This window comes from Delphinus delphis, chromosome 9 (genome assembly GCF_949987515.2).
Source record: "Delphinus delphis chromosome 9, mDelDel1.2, whole genome shotgun sequence".
In the NCBI taxonomy this organism is placed as follows: Eukaryota; Metazoa; Chordata; class Mammalia; order Artiodactyla; family Delphinidae; genus Delphinus; species Delphinus delphis.
In genome coordinates this window covers 22,326,849-22,350,372 of record NC_082691.1, presented here as the reverse complement: position 1 = coordinate 22,350,372, position 23,524 = coordinate 22,326,849, and the positions used below count along the sequence as shown (strand labels likewise).

Genomic DNA, 23,524 nt, shown 5'->3' with positions numbered 1-23,524 from the left:
TGGACATGCTGAAATTATACAGTACTTCTGTTCATATTACTAAAACATTCTGAAGAAACAATTAGGGCTATTTAAAATCATTAGGATTACTGATTAGTTTTCAGAAAAATCTCTTCCCAGAAGTAGTAGAAACTAATTCTTTTGACTTTTTAAAACTTTTTAAAATTTATTTTTATAACCATTTTTTAATTGAAGTATGGTTAACTTACAATGATGTGTTAGATTCAGGTATACAGAAAAGTGATTCAGTTATTTATACACGCATATATATTATACACACACATATTATACACACATATACACACATACATACACACATACACACATACATACACACACATATATATTATACACACACATATATACACACATACATACACACACACATATATTCTTTTTAAGATTCTTTTCCATTATGTTATTACAAGATATTGAATATAGTTCCCTGTGCTATACAGTAGGTCCCTGCTGTGTGTCTACTTTATATAGAGTGTGTATATGTTAATCTCAACCTCCTAATTTATCCCACCCCCCCTTCCCCTTTGGTAACCATTTATTTTCTATGTCAGTGAGTCTATTTCTGTTTTATAAATAAGTTCATTTGTATCGTTTTAGATTCTACATATAAGTGATATCGTATGATATTTGTCTTTGTCTGACTTCATTTAATATGATAATCTCTAGGTCCACCCATGTTGCTGCAAATGGCATTATTTCATTCTTTTTTTATGGCTGAGTAATATCCCATTGTGTAAATATACACCACATCTTCTTTATCCATTCATCTGTCGATGTACATTGAGGTTGACTTTTTTAAACTTTTAATTTCAAAGTAAAGCTCTCAACACTTTGAATGTCAAACAGGTTTTCACTGTTTTTTGCTCATAACTACTGCCTCTCAAACAAATTTGGCTGTTGAATGCCTAGGAATATCTGAGTCCTTATAACTGCTCCTATGTAAAGTCTTGTTTCTAACCTACTACGTATCTTGAATAGCTTTCCTATCCTATTCTCTCGCTTTTACATAATGTCCTATTTTTTTTTTTTTTTTGCGGTACGCGGGCCTCTCACTATTGCGGCCTCTCCCGTTGCGGAGCACAGGCTCCGGACACACAGGCTCAGCGGCCATGGCTCAAGGGCCCAGCCGCTCCGCAGCATGCAGCATCTTCCCGGATCGGGCATGAACCCGCATCCCCTTCATCGGCAGGCGGACTCTCAACCACTGCACCACCAGGGAAGCCCCACAATGTCCTATTTTAATCAACATATTGTCCAATGTTTCTGATTCTCCATTACACACGCGCACACACACACACACGCAAACATTCCTATAATAGACACTCAGGTAACTTTAATGATGAGGATCAAATAAGGAAGTTGAATCATTTCATTACACAATATAAACTATGAATGATGATGATGTCAGACAAAATGTATGGTCTGGGGCTTCCCTGGTGGCGCAGTGGTTAAGAATCTGCCTGCCAATGCAGGAGACATGGGTTCGAGCCCTGGTCTGGGAAGATCCCACATGCCACGGAGCAACTAAGCCCATGCGCCACAACTACCGAGCCTGCATGCCACAACTACTGAAGCCTGCGCGCCTAGAGCCCGTGCTCTGCAACAAGAGAAGCCGCCGCTATGAGAAGCCCGTGCACCACAACAAAGAGTATCCCCTGCTCACCGCAACTAGAGAAAGCCTGCGTGCAGCAACAAAGACCCAATGCAGCCAAAAATAAAAATAAATAAATTTATTAAAAAAAAAAAGTATGGTCTGAAGACATGGCAAGAGCTAGTAACTCTTTTGAATGTATAACAACTACCAATTTATCTTACCAAATCTTTAGCTCTTCTGAATCAGTCTTTTCTTAGAACTCTAAAAAACATATGAGAAGCCAAACCATAGAAGCCTTCTAATCCAATAATTAAAATATTGCCCTATAATTCTAGTTATTGGGGGAAGGGAAGGACCTAAAATGGGTAAGTATTCGAAGTTAAAATACAGTTTCTCCCACTATCTGAAAGTAGAGCATTCCTATGAAACTGTTCGTAGGCCAAAATGGCGTAAAGTGAAGCATCAGTTACCTTAAGACCCATCTTGCTAACAGATGCACAAAATACATCAAGGTAAATCACAGATGATCAAAGATACAGTTCAAAGATATGGCAGCTGGGATGCTTCATGTAGTTCCTAGGGAAGGAGCTTGACGGTGCCACTCTTGCTGCTTGGGGTGCATGCTGCCGCTTGAACAGCTCACTCACTGCAAAACGAACGCTGAAGGCTATTTTCACTTTTCACCTTTTTTCATAAAAGCAAAAATCCTCTTTGGATTTTTTTCTGGTAGCAAAAACAGGTACCAACGTAGGCTTTTTGTAAAAGCAAAGTGGTGTGAAACAAATTTTCAAAAAGCCAGGGATACCTGTATCCTAACTGGGGAAAGAAGTGTAAGTCATGGAAAAAATATGAATAATTATAAGCAAAGAGGTTTCTTTGCAATCTCTTTGCTTCAACTGTCATTTATTTCTTCTGCTATCAATTATTAGCAGAATCATATCATAACCAAAAGTATTACTACAGAAAAGCAAAGCTGCTTAAGTAGAAGGCAAATAAAAAAAACTTTTTAAAGATTAAGATCTTTTTGGGTGGAGAATATAATTTTTAAAGGAAGAAAACAGATTTCTGGAATTCAATCCATTTTAAAATACTATATATCTAGCTGGCCTCTGGCATTTGGATCAAAACATCAAAGTTTGAAAACACATCCTCAGATACTAAAATCTTGTTAATTAGCGAAGATTCCATTCATTAAAAGTAATAACAGTTAAGGGCATTTAATCTCTTCCCACAGATTGTGTCAGGCTAAGCATCATCTAAAACCACTCTTCCCTGCGTTAACCCTAAGAAGAGTGTTTTACAGGCCACATACATATAATCAAATCATGAATCATGACCAAGTTCCTATTGCCTAAGGAAAGCCAGTTAATGATATAGTAAAACACTGATTCAAGTTTAGAAAAAAAGAAGAGTATTCTTTAATTCAACCAAGACAGATGATCATGGTAGAATCTGCTTCTAAGAAATTGTAAATCCAAAGAAAAAATATTCAGTTAGTTATAATTCAAAGCAGAATGAAATAAGGACTATTGCACTATACATCAGCAAGAGTTGGTCTGAAAATGAGCAGTATTTGTGAGGTAAAATGTACAAGAATAGGAAACTTACTGGGTATGGGGACATGGGAAAGAGATAAAGATGACCATTTCTGGCTTAAGTACCTGGAGCTTCATGGGGATCATTAACCATGACATGGAATAAAAAAACAGGTTTGAGAAAAGCTGTTGGAGCTCTAAGACAGCTAGGAATTATGTCTGAGTTCAGAGAGTTGGGAAGGTAAAAAATTTGGAACTCAGCAGCATAAACTAGGTGTTTTGATATTATGTGGTCAATTTGATAATCTAGGGAAATAGAATAACGTAATAAGAACAAAATGTTAAGAAGGATAAAGATGCAACTGGAGGGGAGAAGTATCAAAGTTAGGTAAGAAGACTTAGAAAAATTAGGTAGGAAGAGACTATATACTATATTAATATATATGATAATTAAAGCATTATATATATTTATGTATATAAAAGCAATATAGTATATATAATAAATAGCAAACAAGGAAAGAGTTTCAAGAAAGAAGGTAAAGAGAGCTAAAAATACTGAAACATTTTGAAGTCGTTATGTAGTTAAACATATTCATGTCAAATAATCTTAATCTCATTTAAATAGTAGGCAAAGTCATTAGCTGAGACATGGAAGCTGGGGAGTTTGGGAGATGGGTGACAATAAAGAAGGTAAGAAACAACCACTCGGGGAGACAGAATACAGTACCAACTAGAGTGACTTAGAGTAGGGATTCCAGGAAGAGCAAATGCAGCTGAGTTGGTATTAGAAGCAGTCAGCTGGGAGTCAGCTGAGTTATGTTTGTATTTTCTCTTTCACCACCAAGGCTCAACAGTCCAGGATCAGGAGGGGAAGAATTAGATACACAAACACACACGCACACACACCCTGCCACCAAATACCTACAATATGCCAAGCATGATGCTATGCACTTGGCAAGGCCCTTCAGTATGTCTTCAAACCGTACAGCTTCCTTTCTCTCTCCCTGCTTCTCCTGAACAATTCAGTACTACAGCCATTAGAGGGGGCAGAGTCATGGGGGACCCAAAGCAGGGTGTCTGACACATAGGGGTGACAAGGGCAGGGTATCAGCCAAAGTGGAGTGTAGAGGGGCACCTTGTGGGGTTAGGGGAATCACAGCCTAAGCAGGGTAAGTAGGGTGACCACATGCGGGAGTGACCCAGAGCAGCAGGGCGAGGAGGTCATCCACTTGGAGGATATGCTCATGTGGGGTGTCAGAGCCCAAGAAAGACAAAGAAGGTCTAGAATAAAGAGCTTGAATGGGATGGTATGGCAGCGGAGATGGGAGACTGGTTACATATATAAGGACTGATGTCTCAAAAGCCTGAAAATGTTCCTCTCTGTTTACTCAAAAATCTCTATCTATAAAGCTATTAAAGAAGAGATTATTAGTTCAATGACATGAACGCTATATGTAAATAGGAGAAGTGTTTAATAAATAAATTATGGCATATTTATATAACAATATTATACTCTGTAAAATTATGTTTTAAAAGGGTATTTAGTGACATGGGAAAGTACCTTTACATGAAAACAGTAAATAAAAACCTAAATACAATATAATCCTAATTTTGTTGGGGAAAATTCACAATGTTAACAGTAGGGTAATTGTGTGACTTTATTATACTCACCTGCATTTTCCACTTTTCGTATTATAGACATGTATTACTTTTAAACTATGATTGAAACATCATTAAAAAAATCAAGAGGAAATGGAAGCTAATATCACCTGAGTAGCATCACATATTAGGTACTGGGCTAGGTAGTTTTGAATACATTTTCTCATGGAAAAGTACTGTGATAGAGGGGGCAAGTCATTACGAAAGCAACTGCCACTTCTCAAAGTCAATTTGTCTCATTATAAAAATAAATAAGGCTTTTCCTATGAGTTATATAACAGAAATTTTAATAACAAAACTGTCAGAAATTCTAGTACTATAAAAGGGCAGATAGATACCTACGTCCTAGAATATCAAGGGAAAAAATGAGTTAAAGAGGCAAAATGCTAAAATATTTGAAGTGCCCAGGAAAACAACAACATTTCATACAGGACTCTTGCGGCAGACGGGTAACTTAAGTTGCATTAGGCGGTGATGAATGAATTCAACTGATTCACACAGGAAAGGGAGGGAATGGAAGGAAGGGAACCTGGCAAACAGCTCTGTGGTAGAACTGGGAGAACTCCAAGTTCTGGAAGAAGCCAAGGAGAGAAGGCCCTCATCAGCTCTTTGGCCTCTGTAGCAACCAGTAGGGGCTAGCCATATGGCAGAAGGAAGCAGCCATGGACTACCTCTCCTGAATGCTCTCTTGGTATTCCCTTTTACTCCTCAAGAGATTAAAAAGATTAACCCTTAGAGCTAGTGATACAGTGTAATATCAGGGGTCCTCAACAGGCCCCAAGTGTCAAGCCCCCATCTTTAATTAGCAGCTGTAATCTGTAACCTAAAGATTAAAAAGCAAGTATATAGTTGATTTAACACCTCTCATTTATACTTAAGAAAAATCATTAAATCACTAAGAATAAAGGAATGAAGTCCTGCTATACTGTGAGGAGGACTTTAAAGGACCATACCTGTGTAATTTGATCCTATACGCACCCCCCTCCTCCACAGTGATCCCAGGCTAGACAGCTGACTCAAACTGAGCCAGTCAAATTCTCTTTCCATTCCAATGTGAGGTGAACAGGAGAAACAGGGATGGATGACTAATAGAGGTGAATAAAATTAATACAACAGAGAAGTTTCTAGAAATTCTGAGGGGCCCAACATAGTCCTGGTTTGTCTTTCCTTCCCAGGTCTTGGCTGTCTGCTGTTGGCACAGTTTACGTGTGTAGTGAAAAGTAGAAGCAGAACACAGTAGTGTTTTTTCCTGGCCTAACTTTAACGAGAACATTGCTGTTAATGCAAACCAACACCACTCTGCATAATTTATGAAGATTGTTTATTTTCCAACTTGCTAGTATATGGCAGTGTGTTCTCAGTGAATTTATTAATCAAGGTACTGTCCAATTAAAAACTTTCCCCAAGAAGTCATCTTGGCAAAGATAATTTAACTGCTACTTTTCTACTTAACCTAACCTTGCATCATGAATTGTGAGAAGATCCTGCTAGTGAGGAAAAAAAGATTATTAGTTGCTATTATTAATCATAGGAAAATAATTCAAATATGCCTTACTTTATCAATCAGAGGGTCAAAAACACATTACTCAGGGTGAATACTAGAGTTCTATTTAACAATCCTATAACATTAATTCCCAGGTGTTAAAGCTTTTACAGCCAAAACTATAAAATTTAACATTACGCAATTAATAATTATTAGAATTTTTCAATAAATGTTATTTCAACAATTAGAATGGAAATTATTAAATAGTTTAAAGAAATTATTAAACTATTTAAAATACTTTTTAAAAACTACTCATTACTTAAACAGCTTAATTTAAAAAAAATAAGGACTCATTTCTTTAGCTTCTAAATCATCAAAATACAGTGAAAGGCCAAATATAAATTCTACTTTGTCTTCACTTTACCACTAACAGTGTTGCACATATTTTATACATCAAGCTTAAGGAAAAAAACTTCCTCCCCCCAAAAAAAACTTCATCTTCTCACCTCGTCCAAGACAAGGCATTCAGCAACAACACAGATCATAATTCTCCTAGCCAAACACGCATTTATAAAAATTAACTTACTTAAATAACAATGACCAAAACCAAGCTAGTCAGGATACGTACAAGACTTCCAATAGACTAAGCAAATACATTTAAGCTAAAATGAGAGTTGTATGAATAAACAGTAACTGCGTAACTGCTGCTCCACTTATTGAGCAGTTGTTGCTCTGTCATGGATTACAGTCCAAGCAGGAGACAAGACACACAGGACATATTTAATGCCACCACCCACAACCATCTGAGAGCCCACAGCAAAGGGAAAGAAAAGTGGCAGAAGAAATAGGCCAGATTTGGATATCACGTTAGGAGCAGAATCACTCTGTTAAGGGAGTGCAGATTCTGTAGCCTATTCCAACTGGGTTTAAATTCTGGCTCCATCACGCATTCTCTATGTGACTGTGGGGAAACCACTAGACTTCTTTGAATCTTAGTTTCCTCAGTTACAAATTCAGGATAATGGCAGTAATGCCTATTTCATAAGGTTGTTGTGATAATTAAATGCAGGTAACATACTTAGGACAGTATGTAGCACACAGTAAGCATTCAATGAATGTCACCTGCTATTATTATTCAACTAGTTCAACAACCATGAAACAGGAAGGCTTGGGCCAATCATTTTACTTATACAATATCATTTAATCCTCATTTTTTAAAGAAAATTAAACAGACATAGAAAAGTTCAATAATTTGCCCAAAGTCATAAGACAGCAAATCAAAGAACCAGACTCAAACATAGCATGTCTTACCACAAGGGCCCTGCTTTTTGTTTTTTTCTCCTGGTTGATTTTCAAGTTATTAAGACTCAAGAATATCTGTATGTGGTACAAATTAAAATTGTGTCAAAGTGAAAGGGAATGTTTATTTTTAAAACTCTCAGACTCTGTGTGAGAACTTTCTCAAAAAACATTCAGACTTATGGTTACCAATGGGGAGGGGGGATGAGGGAGGGATGGACTGGGAGTTTGGGGTTAGTAGATGCAAACTATGACATTTAAAATGGATAAGCAACAAGGACCTACTGTATATCACAGGAAACTATGTTCAATATCCTGTGATAAACCATAATGGAAAAGAATATAAAAAGAATATATATATAACTGAATCACTTCACTGTACAACAGAAATTCACACAACATTGTAAATCAACTATACTTCAATAAAAAAAAAATTTTTTAAGTCAACATTTTTACCCCCATTTTGAAGATGAAGCAATTGAGTCTCACAGAGGTTGAAATAACTTGCCCATGTCAGACAGCTTTTAAGATACAGAGTTTGGATCTCATTTACAGATACAGATACCCATAGGCTGGCGTTCCATTACACAGTGCTACCTTCCAAGATAAATCTTGATTTTCTTTTCTCAAAATAATAGCAATCTGTGGAAACTACTATCTCTTAGTAGCAAAACCCATTTCAAATTACTTGTTTAGATAAGAATTAAGTAAACATACCACCTATTTCAGATATATCCATTCTTTGACTTGCCAAGATTTGGGTTTTCTAATATTTATTTATTCATTCATTCCACTTATATATTTATTATTATCAATTTATTTATTTTGGCCCCGCCGGGTCCCAGTTGTGGCATGTGGAATCTTAGTTGCGGAATATGGACTTCTTAGTTGTGGCATGCGGGCTCTTAGTTGCGGCACGCACACAGGATCTAGTTCCCCGACCAGGGATCAAACCCGGGCCCCCTGCACTGGGAGCGTGTAGTCTTACCCACTGGACCACCAGGGAAGTCCCAAGATTTGTTTCTAATCAATCACATTCCCAAGAATAGCTATCACTTTTCCTTTGTATTCATGATTGTACTTTTTAAAAGTCCAATTTTATTGCTTTCTTTGCATGTAAGTCTTAACGCAAACCTGGAAGAGAAAAGATCCCACACCGACACACTTCACGTAGCGTGAGGAAAAGAAAAAAAAAGAAACATAAATGTATATATTTAAAATATCTTCTCAACTGAACTGTTTAACTACTTTACTACTTTATAAGAGGTATGGGGCATGATTTACCCCCTAAACACAACTTGTTTCAGGTTTAAAGGTTCTGCCAACCTTGTAAATTCCCTGAACAGGGTTTCATCAGTCTAGTAAAACCAAAGGAACACATGAATAGGATAATTCCATAGATGTTTTACTGTATCAAACTGTAGATTAAAATTATAATACCAAAATAATCAATTAAAAGAAATGACTATGTAAATTAAACCACCAAGAGATGGCACTTCACAACCACTAAAATGTCTATAATTAAAAAAGACATGGGACTTCCCTGGAGGTCCAGTGGATAAGACTCCACACTCCCACTGCTGGGAGCACAGGTTCGATCCCATTCAGGGAATTAAGATCCCACATGCCGCACGGCACGGCCAAAAAAAAAAAAAAAAAAAAAAAAAAAAAAAAGACAGTAACAGGTTTGGGCAAGGATGTGGAGAAACTAAAATCCTCATATAATGCTTGTGGGAATGTAAAATGAAGCAGTCACTTTGGAAAACAGTTTGGCAGTTATGACCTGGTAATTCCACTCCTAGTTATTATCCCAAGATAAATGAAAATGTATGTCCATATGAAGATATGTACATGAATCTTTATACCTGCACCAGTCATAATAGTCAAAAAGTGGAAACAATCCAAATGTCCATCAACTGTGAATAAACAAAATCTGGTACACCTATACAATGGGATTCTACTCAGCAATAAAAAGGAATGGAGTACTCACACATGCTACAACAGGAGTGAAACTCAGAAACAGCACGTTAAGTAAAGAAGCCAGACACAAAAGACACTAATGGCAGAAAAGGCAAATCTATAAGATACAAAAAGTAGATCAGTGGCTTCGTGGTGGTGGGGATGGGAAGGAGGAGTGACTACAAATGAGCAATACATTTCTTTTGATAGAAATCTTCTGAAATCAGACTGTGGTGATGGTTGTATACTACCATAAATTTAGTAAGAATTATTGAATTGTACACTTAAAACAAGTGAATTTTATCACTTTTAAGTTACATGTCAATAAAGCTCTTTTGTAAAAACGGAATAGCTATGTTTTTGTAAAATTTCTTTAAATAAAATAACATGACAAGCATTTAAAGGAAAAAATATATATACATAGTCAGAATTTGGAATGAAAAGAATTTTCCATTAAGTTTTGACTCCTAGCAGGCTTTCCATCCCTGTACCTAGAAGACTGCTTCTGCTTTGTGTGTGTGTGTGTGTGTGTGTGTATATTCTAGATTATTAATTTTAATATTGCCCTAATATTAACTTGAATATTTATAGGATTTACTTCCCAAAGGATTTGAGATATCAAAACATTATGTAGTGAAAATTATAGTTCACTGCAACTAAGAAAATGTTAATATAAAGAAATTGTCTATGCTGTACAAATAACTGCTAAATTTATATTATTTGGAATTTTAGGATTCCTCTGAAAATATGTATATGTAACTTGTTTGAAATTATTAAATTTCCCATTTTCTAGAAATCTCTCCCCCAATCCTTCCACTCAGGAAATCATGTAATAATAACATCAGTATCAGGAGTATTGTTTGAAAAATAATACACGTATGAAAATTATGGGAAACTTGAAAGTAAAAGTGAAAAAAGTGTTGGCATTGGGTCGTATTCATTGAAAAAAACCTTTTACATCACACAAGATGTCCATAAGAGGTACCTGTCTTTAAAATAACACCTACACTGTAGCATGAACTGACTGGGACCCTAACATGGATGGAAGGCCCCACCCCTGGTTACTAAAAGATATTAAGTGCCAGTTAAGGCAGTTAATGCTGTTAATAATAATAACAAGAAATAGCATTTGATATTATTTATCAAATGCCAGACACACTTTCCATGTACTAACTTAATAAATCCTCACAATTCTATGAAGTAGATATTATTGCTATCCCTATTTTATAGTTACAAAAATTTAGGTTGTACAAATTTTAACAGTAAGTAGCAGAATATAGCAATTCAAAACCAGATGGACTGGCTCGACAAATGAGGCCTTACCCATCAGTAATTTAATTCACATCCTTACACAAAAACCACCCTATATTCTTTTGCCTTGGCTCTGATCACTAAGAAGTACCTGGGAAGGGTGGCATTTAGCCCCTAATCATTGTCAGATACTTCTGCCTCTACTGACTCTCCATGGCTGCCTTGCCAGCTGGGAAGCTGTCAGGCCTATTAAGAAAGCAAATGAGCCCAAGCACCTATGGTCAGCTGATCTGTGACAAAGGAGGCAAGAATATACAATGGAGAAGACAGTCTCTTCAGTAAGTGGTGCTGGGGAAACTAGACAGCTACATGTAAAAGAATGAAATTAGAACACTCCCTAACACCACACACAAAAATAAACTCAAAATGGATTAAAGACCTAAATATAAGGCCAAACTCTATAAAACTCTTAGAGGAAAACATAAGCAGAACACTCTTTGACATAAATCGCAGCAAGACCTTTTTTGACCCACCTCCTAGAGTAATGAAAATAAAAACAAAAATAAACAAATGAGAACTAATTAACTTAAAAGCTTTTGCACAGCAAAGAAAACCGTAAGCAAGATGAAAAGACAACCCTCAAAATGGGAGAAAATATTTGCAAATGAAGCAAAGGACAAGGGATTAATCTCCAAAATATACAAACACCTCATGCAGCTCAGTATCAAAAAAAACCAAACAACTCAATCAAAAACTGGGTGGAAGACACTTCTCCAAAGAAGACATACAGATGGCCAAGAGGGACATGAAAAGATGCTCAACATCACTAATCATTAGAGAAATGGAGATCAAAACAACAATGAAGTATCACCTCACACTGGTCAGAATGGCCATCGTCAAAAAGCCTACAAAACATGAATGCTGGAGAGGATTTCCTCCTACACTGTTGGTGGGAATGTAAATTGATACAGCCACTATGAAAAACATTATGGAGGCTCCTCAAAAAACTAAAAATAGAACTACCATATGACCCAGCAATCCCAGACCTGGGCATATACCTGGAGAAAACCATAATTCAAAAAGACACATGCACCCCAATGTTCATTGCAGCACTATTTACAACAGCCAGGACCGGAAGCAACCTAAATGTCCATCAACAGAGGAATGGATAAAGAAGATGTGGTACATATATACAACGGAATATTACTCGGCTATAAAAAGGAACGAAATAGTGCCATTTGCAGAGACGTGGATAGACCCAGAGACTGTCATACAGAGTGAAGTCAGAAAGAGAAAAACAAATATCGTATAATATCGCTTATATGTGGAATCTAGAAAAATCGTACAGATGAACTTATTTGCAAAGCAGAAAAGAGACACAGATGTAGAGAACAAACTTATGGATACCAAGGGGGGAAGGGGAGGAATGAATTGGGACACTGGGATTGGCATATGTACACTACTATGTGTAAAACAGATAACTAAAGAGAACCTACTGTATAGCACAGGGAACTCTACTCAGTGCTCTGTGGTAACCTAAATGGGAAGGAAATCTAAAAAAGAGGGGATATATATATATACATATAACTGATTCACTTTGATGTACAGCAGAAACTAACACTACACTGTAAAGCAACTATACGCCAATAAAAAAAATAAATAAATAAAATATTGATTTCTCAACACACAAAAAAAGGAAATGAGAATATACAAAACTCTTCCTGAAGTACAATCTACTCAGCTCTAAAAATATCTAAAATAGGTAATATTATTAGTAACCACAGGGTAACCGTAAAGATTAAGTGTGCTAATACATATTGAGCTAACAACAGTAACAGACATATAAGAGCTCAAAATGTTAGCTATTATGTCATTTTGATGAATTACCTAATGCTTCCCTTTCCTTAATAACGCAGCATGAGACAAGGAAGGAAGGTATATGCCTTAATTGCATTCTTTTAATATTTATCATAAGATATACTCTGGTTTATAATTCTAAAACATAACCCCAACTAAATGATGCATACATATTAGGAATCAAGACTACGGTACCTTCCTTGTTTACATATTTCTAACAGTTTACTATAAATAGCATGAAAAGCTGTATCATATTTTTAAAGCAATTTAAATTAATGCCAAGAGTATTAACATATCTTGGTTACATTTGTATTTTAGAAAATACCTAACATATTATTGCTGCTCATTCAATCATGTGAAATAAAAAATGAGATCATAAAACATCTAAGTTATTCAAAATCAAACACATTAAACTGTTTAGCTTCCTTCCACTTACCTATATAAGGTAAAATTAATATGGAGAAAAAGTTAAGATAACTTGCTCCTGGGTGCTCAGTCCAGATTCCCCAGAATTAGAATCTGAGGGACCTGGACCACTATCATCATTGGGCAAGAAAAGGTTTGCTGTAATTGCAAGAATCCAGGTAGCCAAAATTGCTACTGAGAGTGACTACAGGTATGCCTACAGAAGTTATACTGTTCATCTTCACTATGCAGAATTAGGAAAAACTGTGCAGAGGAAGAAATGAACCATTTATCCAGATAGTACTTTAGACTGTGCTAAAGTACTAATCTTTGGTAAGCGCTTTGGAAAGCATCTGCAATCTTATACTGTACATACTAGTACTATATATATTCTTATACTGATGAGACAACTGAGGCTGTCGGAAAGTTCTGCACCTAGTTGCAGAAGCTGAAAGACGAATATGGGAACATAAACATTCTTCATTAAGGTTTATCTACAGATTAAATGAAGAGCTCTTTTAAACATTCAAAAAAAATCTTTCAAATTAAACAAATGAATTTTATAAAAGTTTCTTCAGTGTGTTTTTCAAAGCAACTTTAGTACAGGAGAAAAGAGTGGCCTGAAAGTCAGCAGATCTGAGTTTTGGTTTTATCATTAATTCATGACTTTGATCAAGTTATTAGATCTACAGGCATCAGGTTTCTCAACTGTAAAGCAAAATGTTTAACAGGAACTAGATGATCTCTAAAGTCAAACCATCTTGACTACTGCATAGCATAGTTTCTTTCTTCCTTGTAAATAAAATTCAAACTCAAATTATTTATTTTAGAAATACCCAAACTGGAGAGAGGGTGAGGGTGGAAAATTTTAAGAACTTCATGACCAAAATGCAGGAGAAAAATCTTAGGTGAAAAGGTACATATTTCAGTAACTAAACTAACCAATGTATTTACGCTAGGAAAAGACTTATTTTTGGCAAGTAAGTGACATTGAAAAGGAAATGGTGGAAAACATGTGCATTGATTGAAGCAAAGAAAGTTAAGGCTTATAAATTACACTTAATCATATCTCTGCTGTACAAGTGTTAGACAAACATCAACTAAATACTTACTGTTCTAATATTGGATGGGTATTAGAAGACTGACATTTTAGGTTTCTCCTTTACAAGTAAGAATCTTTTTAGCCTCATGAGAATTTTTAGAATCCATGAAATAAAGCACTCTGATAAGTCTGGGGAACAATTCCTCTGATAAGTGTATGAATATGAGATAACAATAATAGAAATAACTCTCATTTATTGAAGGCTTACCCTGTGTAGAGCACTTTGCTAACACTTTGCATATATCATCATCATTTTAAATATAAAAGTCAGTGTTTATATATATGAAGAAAGTGAAATTCAGAGACACAATCTGTCCAGAATTATACAGGCTTTCAAGAACAAGGATTCAAATCTCTGCTTTCCAACCCCAAAACCTATGTTCTTTTTACCATGAAGATATACTGTCTCCTACAGTGGTCACTCTCAAAGGGGTCAGGCTGTGACTAAAAGGGAGCCTGAAGGTTTTGTAAAGCCGGTAACATTCTGTTTCTCGATCTGAGTCCTATTTTATAAACAGGATACAAACAGTTCTGAACACAAGCAGTTGTTCAGTTTGTAAATATATGTGTAAATACGTAAATATATTATATATAATAAATAATAATCTGTGTGGTTTTGTGTATATATTATATACCATAATAAAACATATATTCTCTATGCATTAGTCGGGACTCTCTTTTACAAGTAAAAGTCCAATTCAAACTATCTGCAACAAGAAGGGGAAATTTAAGGACTTCCCTGGTGACACACTGGTTAAGAATCCGCCTGCCAATTCAGGGGACACGGGTTCGAGCCCTGGTCCGCAAAGATCCCACATGCCACGGAGCAACTAAGCCCGTGTGCCACAGCTCCTCAGCCTGTGCTCTAGAGCCCGCGAGCCACAACTACTGAGCCTGCGCTCTAGAGCCCGCAAGCCACAACTACTGAAGCCCCTGTGCCAAGAGAAACCACCGCAATGAGAAGCCCATGCACCACAATGAAGAGTAGCCCCTGTTCGCCACAACTAGAGAAAGCCCACACGCAGCAACGAAGACCCAATGCAGCCAAAAATAAATAAATATTTTTTTCTTTTTTTTTTTAAAAAGGGAAATTTATTGGCTAAACAACTCAAAGGTCAGGGGTGAAGCTAATGTCAGGGTGGAATGAATCCAGGGACAAGAGCACCTGCTGGCCTGTGGCTGTCTGCTTTTTCCCTATTCCTGACGACCCTCTGTGCTCTCTCATTCTCTTCTTCTAAAACTTTTTCCATGTTGTGGTAACATGCTTAGACTTTCATCCTTCTAAATGAAAGTTCCTAAATGAAAGAAGCAAAAGAGTCTTTTCCAGCAGCTCTAATTAAAAACAAAACAAAACAAAACAAAAACAAAAAACTATAGAAGGACAGTTTGGGTCATCAGATTTACCTGGACCCATCACTGTGGCCAAGGGAATGAGGTACCATTTCTGGTCTGGTCTTAGTCACATACCCACCTCTTTGGTCAGATGGAAGAAGTATGTGCAGCACATACTCCTGTTGGTCATTAAAGAAACTGCAGAGTACTGACCACCACTCCAATGTCTCATCTACTATATTCCAAGTCATAAGATGCATTACTAGTATTATTTTTAAGAGTGATACTTCATATTTATTCAACAATTCATAAACCAATTTAAAAACCTTTTTAAAAACTATATTTAAGGTTGATTCACTCCTTCATAACCCTGTGAGGCACAGAGAGGAAGCACTACCATCCTCAGATTACAAAAGAAGGAACTGAGGCTCAGAGAGATTGAGTAACACATTCAATATTACAAGCTGATAAATGTCACAAAATCGAATACAAGTGCTCTTTCAACCATATCATACTATAAGGCACAGTAGTCTAAAATTACATTAAAGATTTAATGGTACCTATGAGAATATGGTTCAAGGAAAAAAAAAGCTTAAAAGAGAAACTGTGATAAACCCATTTGTCTGAGGCTCAGTACTTCTATTTGGTAGATCTTAATTTTACATCTACTACTGTAAGCATTCAGAGGCAAAAGAGCACTATACAGGAAACCACATACCATCAGAAAGCATTTCTTGGTTATCACTTAGCATGCCTTCAGCTGCAAGGAAATAAAATTAAACTTCAAGTGACTGAAAAAATAAGGGGATTTATTATCTCATACAGTAAGAAGTCCCAAGATAAGACAATTCCAGAGTTAATTAATTCCATGGCTCAAAAAGTCCTGAAAAATTCAGGACCTTTCCATCTTTCAACTCTGCCGGACTTGGCCAGCTGTCAAGCTCCCTTCTGGGGAGCAAGTTCATTACAACAGCTTCAGGCAACAGAGCTTCACCCACTAATGTCCAGAGACAGGAAACAGACCCTCTGTCTCATTTCATTCATTTACCTATGTTAAATTAGTTAATATATGTAAAGCATCTAGAAAATGCCTGGTACATAATAAATGTTATATAACTGTTAGGGGAAACACTGACTGAAACCACCCACCCTGGCCAGGCACCACAATAACCATCTGCATGAGTTGTTTTATAACAGGAGGTCCTGGTAAGGAACACGGAACTAACAAACCACCACCAACTGGAAGAATTTGGGAAAGGTCAATAGGAGACGCCAGTCCATATGTCCTACCAACCTCCCAGAATCCTCCTCACTGGAATCCATCTTGGCTGAGTGATGCGTGCGCCACCAGGAAGGATCCTGAGTCAGAATGATTGGCCAGAGACAATCCGGAAACTAATCCCATCACCATAAAACCTGAGACTGCAATCCACGTGGCAGAGCAGTCCTCCTGGGTTCCCTTACCCTCCTGCTCTCCACCCGGGTGCCCCTTCCTAATAAAGTCTCTTGCTTTGTCAGCACATGTGTCCCCTCAGACAATTCATTTACGAGTGTTGGACAAGAGCCCACTCTCAGGCCCTGGAAGGGGTCCCTCCTGCAAGAAAAGGATTTTTTTTTTATAAGCCTATATTTAAGAGGAACACAAATCTATATGACCAAAGAGCAGTAAAAGGAACTCTCAGGCTGATGATAAAAGGAAATACCAAGATGGCAGATGAGAGGCATGACTTGAGAACAATCCATCCAAGAATGGAGCAGGAGGTCACAGAGTTCTAGGAGGGTCATTCCCAAGAAAGGAAAAAAAAGAAATTGGTAGAATACCTGAATGTGACTGACTACAACAAAAGTTGTTCAGTTCTGTCAGAGACTTTCAAGAACTAGAAAAACAAAGCAAAACATAAAAACTGTTGCACAGACAGGAAATATTATCACAGATACTACATGATGTTGCTCTAAATACTGCACACACAAACATAAGCCTTGAATACTGATTTAACCAAAATTTTAGTCACTGGGAGAATGCAGTAGGGGGATTGGAAAGAAATCATAAAAAAGCTAAATCCTTATCATACAGTCAAAAATCAACAAAAAACATCTATAATGTGGGCCCCTTGCCCATTACTTTCTGGAGACAACTGAGTAGATTCTAAATAACAGTTACCACTCAGATTGCTAAACTGTATAACTATTTAGTGACAATTAATTGCTTTGTGGCAGAGGTAATAATCTTAAATTTGAAGGCTGCCTCAGAGACCCAGACTTTCCATAGTTCTTTCTCCCTCTTGTTCCCTCATGGCGTTTTAGCATGGAACTAGCAGGGAAAACAGAGAGGAAGTTATGGTATAAATATGGGTATCTGGTCACTGATTTTGGTTGTATGACTTAATTTCTTTTGCACCTTTATAACTTGGGCAAAGTAGGTATGTATAAAAAAAAGTAAATACCATAAAAAAAACTAAACAGTGTTATTCAACAGGGCATTATTCCATTTTTAGCAGGGCAGTTCTTTTTGGTGCCCTAAGATAGCTCTATGAGGCTATCTTAGAGCACAGGTATGCAAACTAAGGCCTGTGGACCAAATCTAACGTATTGCTGGTTTCTGTAAATTAAGTTTTATTGAAACACAGTCATGCCATTCATTTCATTCATTTACACGTTGTCTATGGCTGCTTTTGTCCTGTAACAGCAGAGTTGAGTAGTTTCCACAGAGACCTATGGCCCTCAAAGCCTAAGACACTTACCACCTGATCCTTTACAGAAAAAGTTTGCCAACTCTAATTTAGAATATTGCATGATATTTTGTATCCGATTCCTACCCACAAATGTCAGTATTCCCCGAAAAGTAATTATGAAAACCCCAACTTCACACCCTATATTTGCAACCCACCCTCCCCTACTCCCTACCAGGATGATGAGTAGCAGAACTTTGAAACACCAACTGCCTCCAGGGAGCAGAACTCAGAGGTTGGACAAGGACAGGAAAGGGTACCAATAGGGGCTGTTATTTTTGTTTTCAAAAAGTCTTGAAATACCAAATCTTTCAAAGTATTCACACGTATTCTTCAAGAAAATTAAATTTAAAATCAAAAGAAAACAATAAAGCAAATCAAATCTGGTTAATGGTTCTGGTGACTCTCTAACATAATATGTGATTATATTTGCTAGATATAATTTGTTTTATCTGTTAGGGTTGCTCTGGAGAATTTTTTGGTTGCACATATCCAAAGCTGCTAGATAGACGACCCTCAGATAAGAAGGCTGTTACTGTGCTAAAACTGAATGTGAGTATAATATTTGAAACTCTCCGATCTCAAGAAAGGTCAATTAATCTAACACATCCTACAAATGATCTTCAGTGAAGTTTGAAATTTTTAAACCTAAAAAGTCCGATAGATAAAATGTTTAATAAATATTACTAAATATTACTAACTTACTACTAATTTTTACTAATAAGTAGAAATTAAGAGAAAAGCTTTCAAAGATCTATGTAGGAAAAAAAATAGTTTTCTTTAATTCAGCTTTCTTTTAAGTTGACTGGAAATTTAAAAGTAAAGATGACACTAATATAAAAACATAAAAGATTGAATTAATAGTATGATCAACATCAATACTTCCAATTCATTACTTTACGAGAAAAATGTGATATGGTATATCTGTGGTATGTTCTACCCAGAAAAGAAATGACACATCCAAAGACAGACTATATTCTTAGGTATGTCTAATCTTTAAAGTGTGCTAATTTACCATTTATTTACAATTTAACTAAATTTTAAAATTGTCTGATTTTCCCATACATAGGAAAACCTTTAAATATATAATTATCTTTGTTAATAGGAACCTAATGAATAAGGCATCAAAAACGCTTTAAAATGTGAAAACAAACATAATTCACTATATAAGCTAAAAAATCTAAGATACCACATAAAACAACAATACATTTTAAAGAGTGTAAACAACACTCTTCAGGAATAAACAGCTTACTGTATCTTCAAAAAAGGCATCAGAATTTGTACTTTATAAAGAAAACATTACACTGGTAAAGCTTATTTTGAAACGTAGGATGACACAGCTAGTTAAGTAGTTATGACGACTATTCCTACAACATCAAAATAAACATTTAATATTTCAGTTTGGAAAATACAGTCTCCAAAGGTTTATTCTACTGAAAAGATTCAGCTGTTGAATTATGACTTACAAGAAATAGACTTAAACTATAGTTTCCCTTGTTATAAAATTATAACTGCTCTGTTAACCTAGCTTTCTTCAAAAGAAATGCAAGAAAAAATTTAATGCTTTCATAAAATGCTAACTGTATTCATAATCCTGGAAATTTGGTTTATATTTTAACTGAAAATAATTAATCTAGCTACTTTGATAATGTGGAGTAAAAAGTAGAGAAAAATATTTCTAAGCACCACCTTTCTTATTTTCAGTAATACTTGACATAAAACCATCGTATTAAAAAAAAGCACGCGTTTTTAGAACAAAAACATTTAAAAGGTTAAAAGCTTTGACTATCAACTTACCTTCTTTTGATACCACACTATAGCATCTGTGACTTTGGACGCCATTTATTCCACTGAGATCACACATTCGTCATTTTAGGCTGTGCAAGAGAGAAAAACATACAAAGGACTTGACTTCCACCTTCTAAAAGGAGACTGAACAACATGTATACATAGCACTCTGGTTACTTGCACAGCAGGGGTGTATGACTATACTTATATTACACCCTTCCTCATTACTATTTTAGCAACAGGTTCCCTTAAGTAAACAAAAATCAGTTGCCATAAGAAAAGGATCTTTCTACATGAATATAACACTTAAATTTTCTTACAAAATAGTTGAATTGTTTTTTAAAAAATAAGTCTTTTAAATAAATTTCAGAATTTTCCAGGTTATACTGGAAATTTTTCATTTATAATCAATCCATTCACTCAGTAACAGATCAGTTTTGCTTCAGCTTCTATCTAGGAACTAGCATCAATTACGGTTGCTAAAGGATGGCTTGATAGAGATTCCAAAATTTATAATCATATTTAATTTTCCCTGATGCTCAGTAAACACAAACTTGAACTAAAATCAAATAGCTAGAGAAACCTAATTAATTTACGTTAAATACTAAGCTAATATTAGAGTTAATTACACAGGAATAGCTACTATTAAGGACTTCTCAGATATCACAGTTTGCTAACCTTCAGAAATTTACCACAGACTACTTCATAAGCATCTTTCTGGATACTAAACTTAATGGTTACTTACTCCTAGAGAAAATTAATTTCAGACTGATTCCAGTTACCTCTGGAATACTTTTCTAGTCTTAATTCTACACCAGCATGGAGGTATCTCTGGCAGGTGTTAAGGATGAGCTTAAACAGGTTCAAACGCACAATTCATTGCAGAACTCATTAAAAATTAGGATCATCCAAGGCCAAACAGGATCTCAAGAAAATTCTGAAAGTAGAGCACCCTGCTCAGCCAATCCTAGCACATGCAGATCTGCAACCGGCGAGATGCTAACACTACAGAGTTTGCCCAGAGTAAACAAAATACCAGAGGTTTTATACTCCATTCTTGGGAGCATATAAGGATTCAAATATAATGACAATTATCACCAGCAAGTTCAAATATTCAGATCAACTTCTAAAATTTAAGGCAGAATTTACTTACTGCCTGTATTTTTTTAACTTTTATTGAAATATAGTTGATTTACAATGTTGTGACTGCATATATTTTTGACAGTGTTAGAGACCAGATTATTTATTACCTTTCCTAAGATACTGATTGCATCTTTAACTGATCAAATTCAAGTAAGCCATGTTTTGAAAACCTCATAAATTCCCTGGCATCATGGAAAGAGAAGGAGCATAGAGTCAAAAGATGAGAATTCAAATGGTTCCACTAACTAATATGCAATATTGAAGAAGTCACTTCACCTCTATGATCTAGTTTCTTTCACTTATAAAACAGGAGTAACTGTACCTATCTATCCCTTATAGAGTTTTTGTGACTAATAAATAAGACAATATACATAAAATGCTTACCAAAGTCTAGTAAATATAGATGGTCAATTATAATTATTTTATTAATTTTATATTTTAAAATTCCCCAATTCAGGAACTGGGAAATATTTATATTTCCTTTTTTAAACATGGCAAACAGGTTAGAGAAGAAAAACGTGCAATCAGTTTCTGTTGACAGTTAAAATAAAAATAGCTACCTGATTATCCTAAGACTGCAATGTCAATTCTCCACTCCATACACATGGATTATTTAGAGATTTCAAAGTTCACCTCCTCTGAAGTTTCTCAGTCAGATGTGGCTACCTTTATTTCTCTTACCAGGGTTCTGGGGGGAAGCTTGTCCTTACTGACTTAAAATCTTCCATTTTTTGTTTTTCTGTCCTGGAGGCCTTTGGGAGTAATTCATTAACTTAAATCACATTTTGTCCTAAAGGTTTTACCTTGATTCGGTCAGCAGACTATTCATTACAACATTACACCTTCATTATAATTGTCTGTGAAGACTACAGTTTATGTTTTCCAAACTGGTTATAACTCTCCTCCCTCTCCTGTCCCCACCTTACCAAATGCAAGCTACAAAAAGTATGAAAATATCCATTTTTCACTTTACTGTCCTTTAATCTCACCGAATCTTTACTGACAAAAATTCCAGCTTATCTACCAAAATAAAGATCCTCTTTCTAATCCCCAGTAGTGTAAATAATATGCATTTCATATAGAAAATGTGAAAGGATTTTTTATTCACCCAATCTATTAAATATATAAGATATTTAATATATTTGGGGAATATTTAAATGGTCATACAAATAGTTGTTTTTTTTTTTTTTTTTAAGAAAAAGCTTCAGTGGAAGTGAGGAAAACAGTACCTGGTTCAAATAAAATAATCTCAAAGTTTTTTTTATATACTTTGGTTTACACCAAGCTACACTAAGAAATAAATTTCGAAAATCAACTCTAACAGTACACTAGGTACATAAAATGTTCTAAATATTTTAATTATATTCATTTGGATTTACGGACATAAAATTTCAATCAATTTTGTTTAAAAAAAAGAAACACAACCTTTCTTCAGGTAATGATAAGTTCTGCTGTACAAACTCATTTAACAGTTTTTCCATTGTGTCAACAACCTTTCAGTGACACGGAGTGGCTCATATCTATTTTTAAAACAGGTCTTACAGCATGCTAAGACAGATTCCTGAATCAGACATCTGACAAAGCACAGACACATGAGTACAAACAACAAGAAATAATAAATCAACAAATGATTTCATGAATAATAAAGATTATTTCTAAAGCTTTTCCAACTTCTTTAATTCTAACGGTCCAGGAATACAGGTTTATAGTCTCTTTTATCATGATAGTTCATGATAAATACTTTTTATGCTAAATTGACACTAAAATTAATTTACAGAAAAAAGTAGAATATTAAGCTTATTGGGTACCTTAAACAGAGGATCTTAATCTTTTTTGATCAAATAATTTGATAGATGATATAAAGATATAAAAATAATCCAATTGTGAAAACACAGAGCTAACCATAGGCATAACATTTAAATATTGCCATAGACAGTTACTCTGAGCTAATTCTCTCGATGCTGCTTTAGTCATCATACTTGTCAAAACATCTGAAATTACTCTTTACTATGTCAAGGTCTACACAAAATGCATTTATAATGCCAAAGACTAGGATAGAGGGAAAAGATGACTATGAAGAGACAGTATGTTAAGTCTGCTTTAATAGAATCTCACTATCAGGGGCTTGCCTGGTGGCGCAGTGGTTAAGAATCCACCTGCCAATGAAGGGGACACAGGTTCGAGCCCTGGTCCAGGAAGATCCTACATGCTGTGGAGCACCTAAGCCCATGCACCACAACTACTGAGCCTGTGCTCTAGAGCCCGCGAGCCACAACTACTGAAGCCCGCGCCTAGAGCCTGTGCTCTGCAACAAGAGAAGCCACCGCAATGAGAAGCCCGCTCACCACAACGAAGAGTAGCCCCCGGTCA

General features: G+C 35.8%; 1 protein-coding gene across 1 annotated transcript in view; it reads right to left on the bottom strand.

Moving 5' to 3' along the window:
• PHTF2 (putative homeodomain transcription factor 2) overlaps positions 1-23,524 on the bottom strand; it is a 163,112-nt gene that overhangs the window by 112,519 nt on the left and 27,069 nt on the right. Inside the window, exon 2 of the mRNA XM_060020316.1 lies at positions 20,021-20,100. Within this exon, the coding sequence (XP_059876299.1) occupies positions 20,021-20,065 (45 nt within the window). The 5' untranslated portion in view covers positions 20,066-20,100. The remainder of the gene's footprint in view (positions 1-20,020; positions 20,101-23,524) is intronic.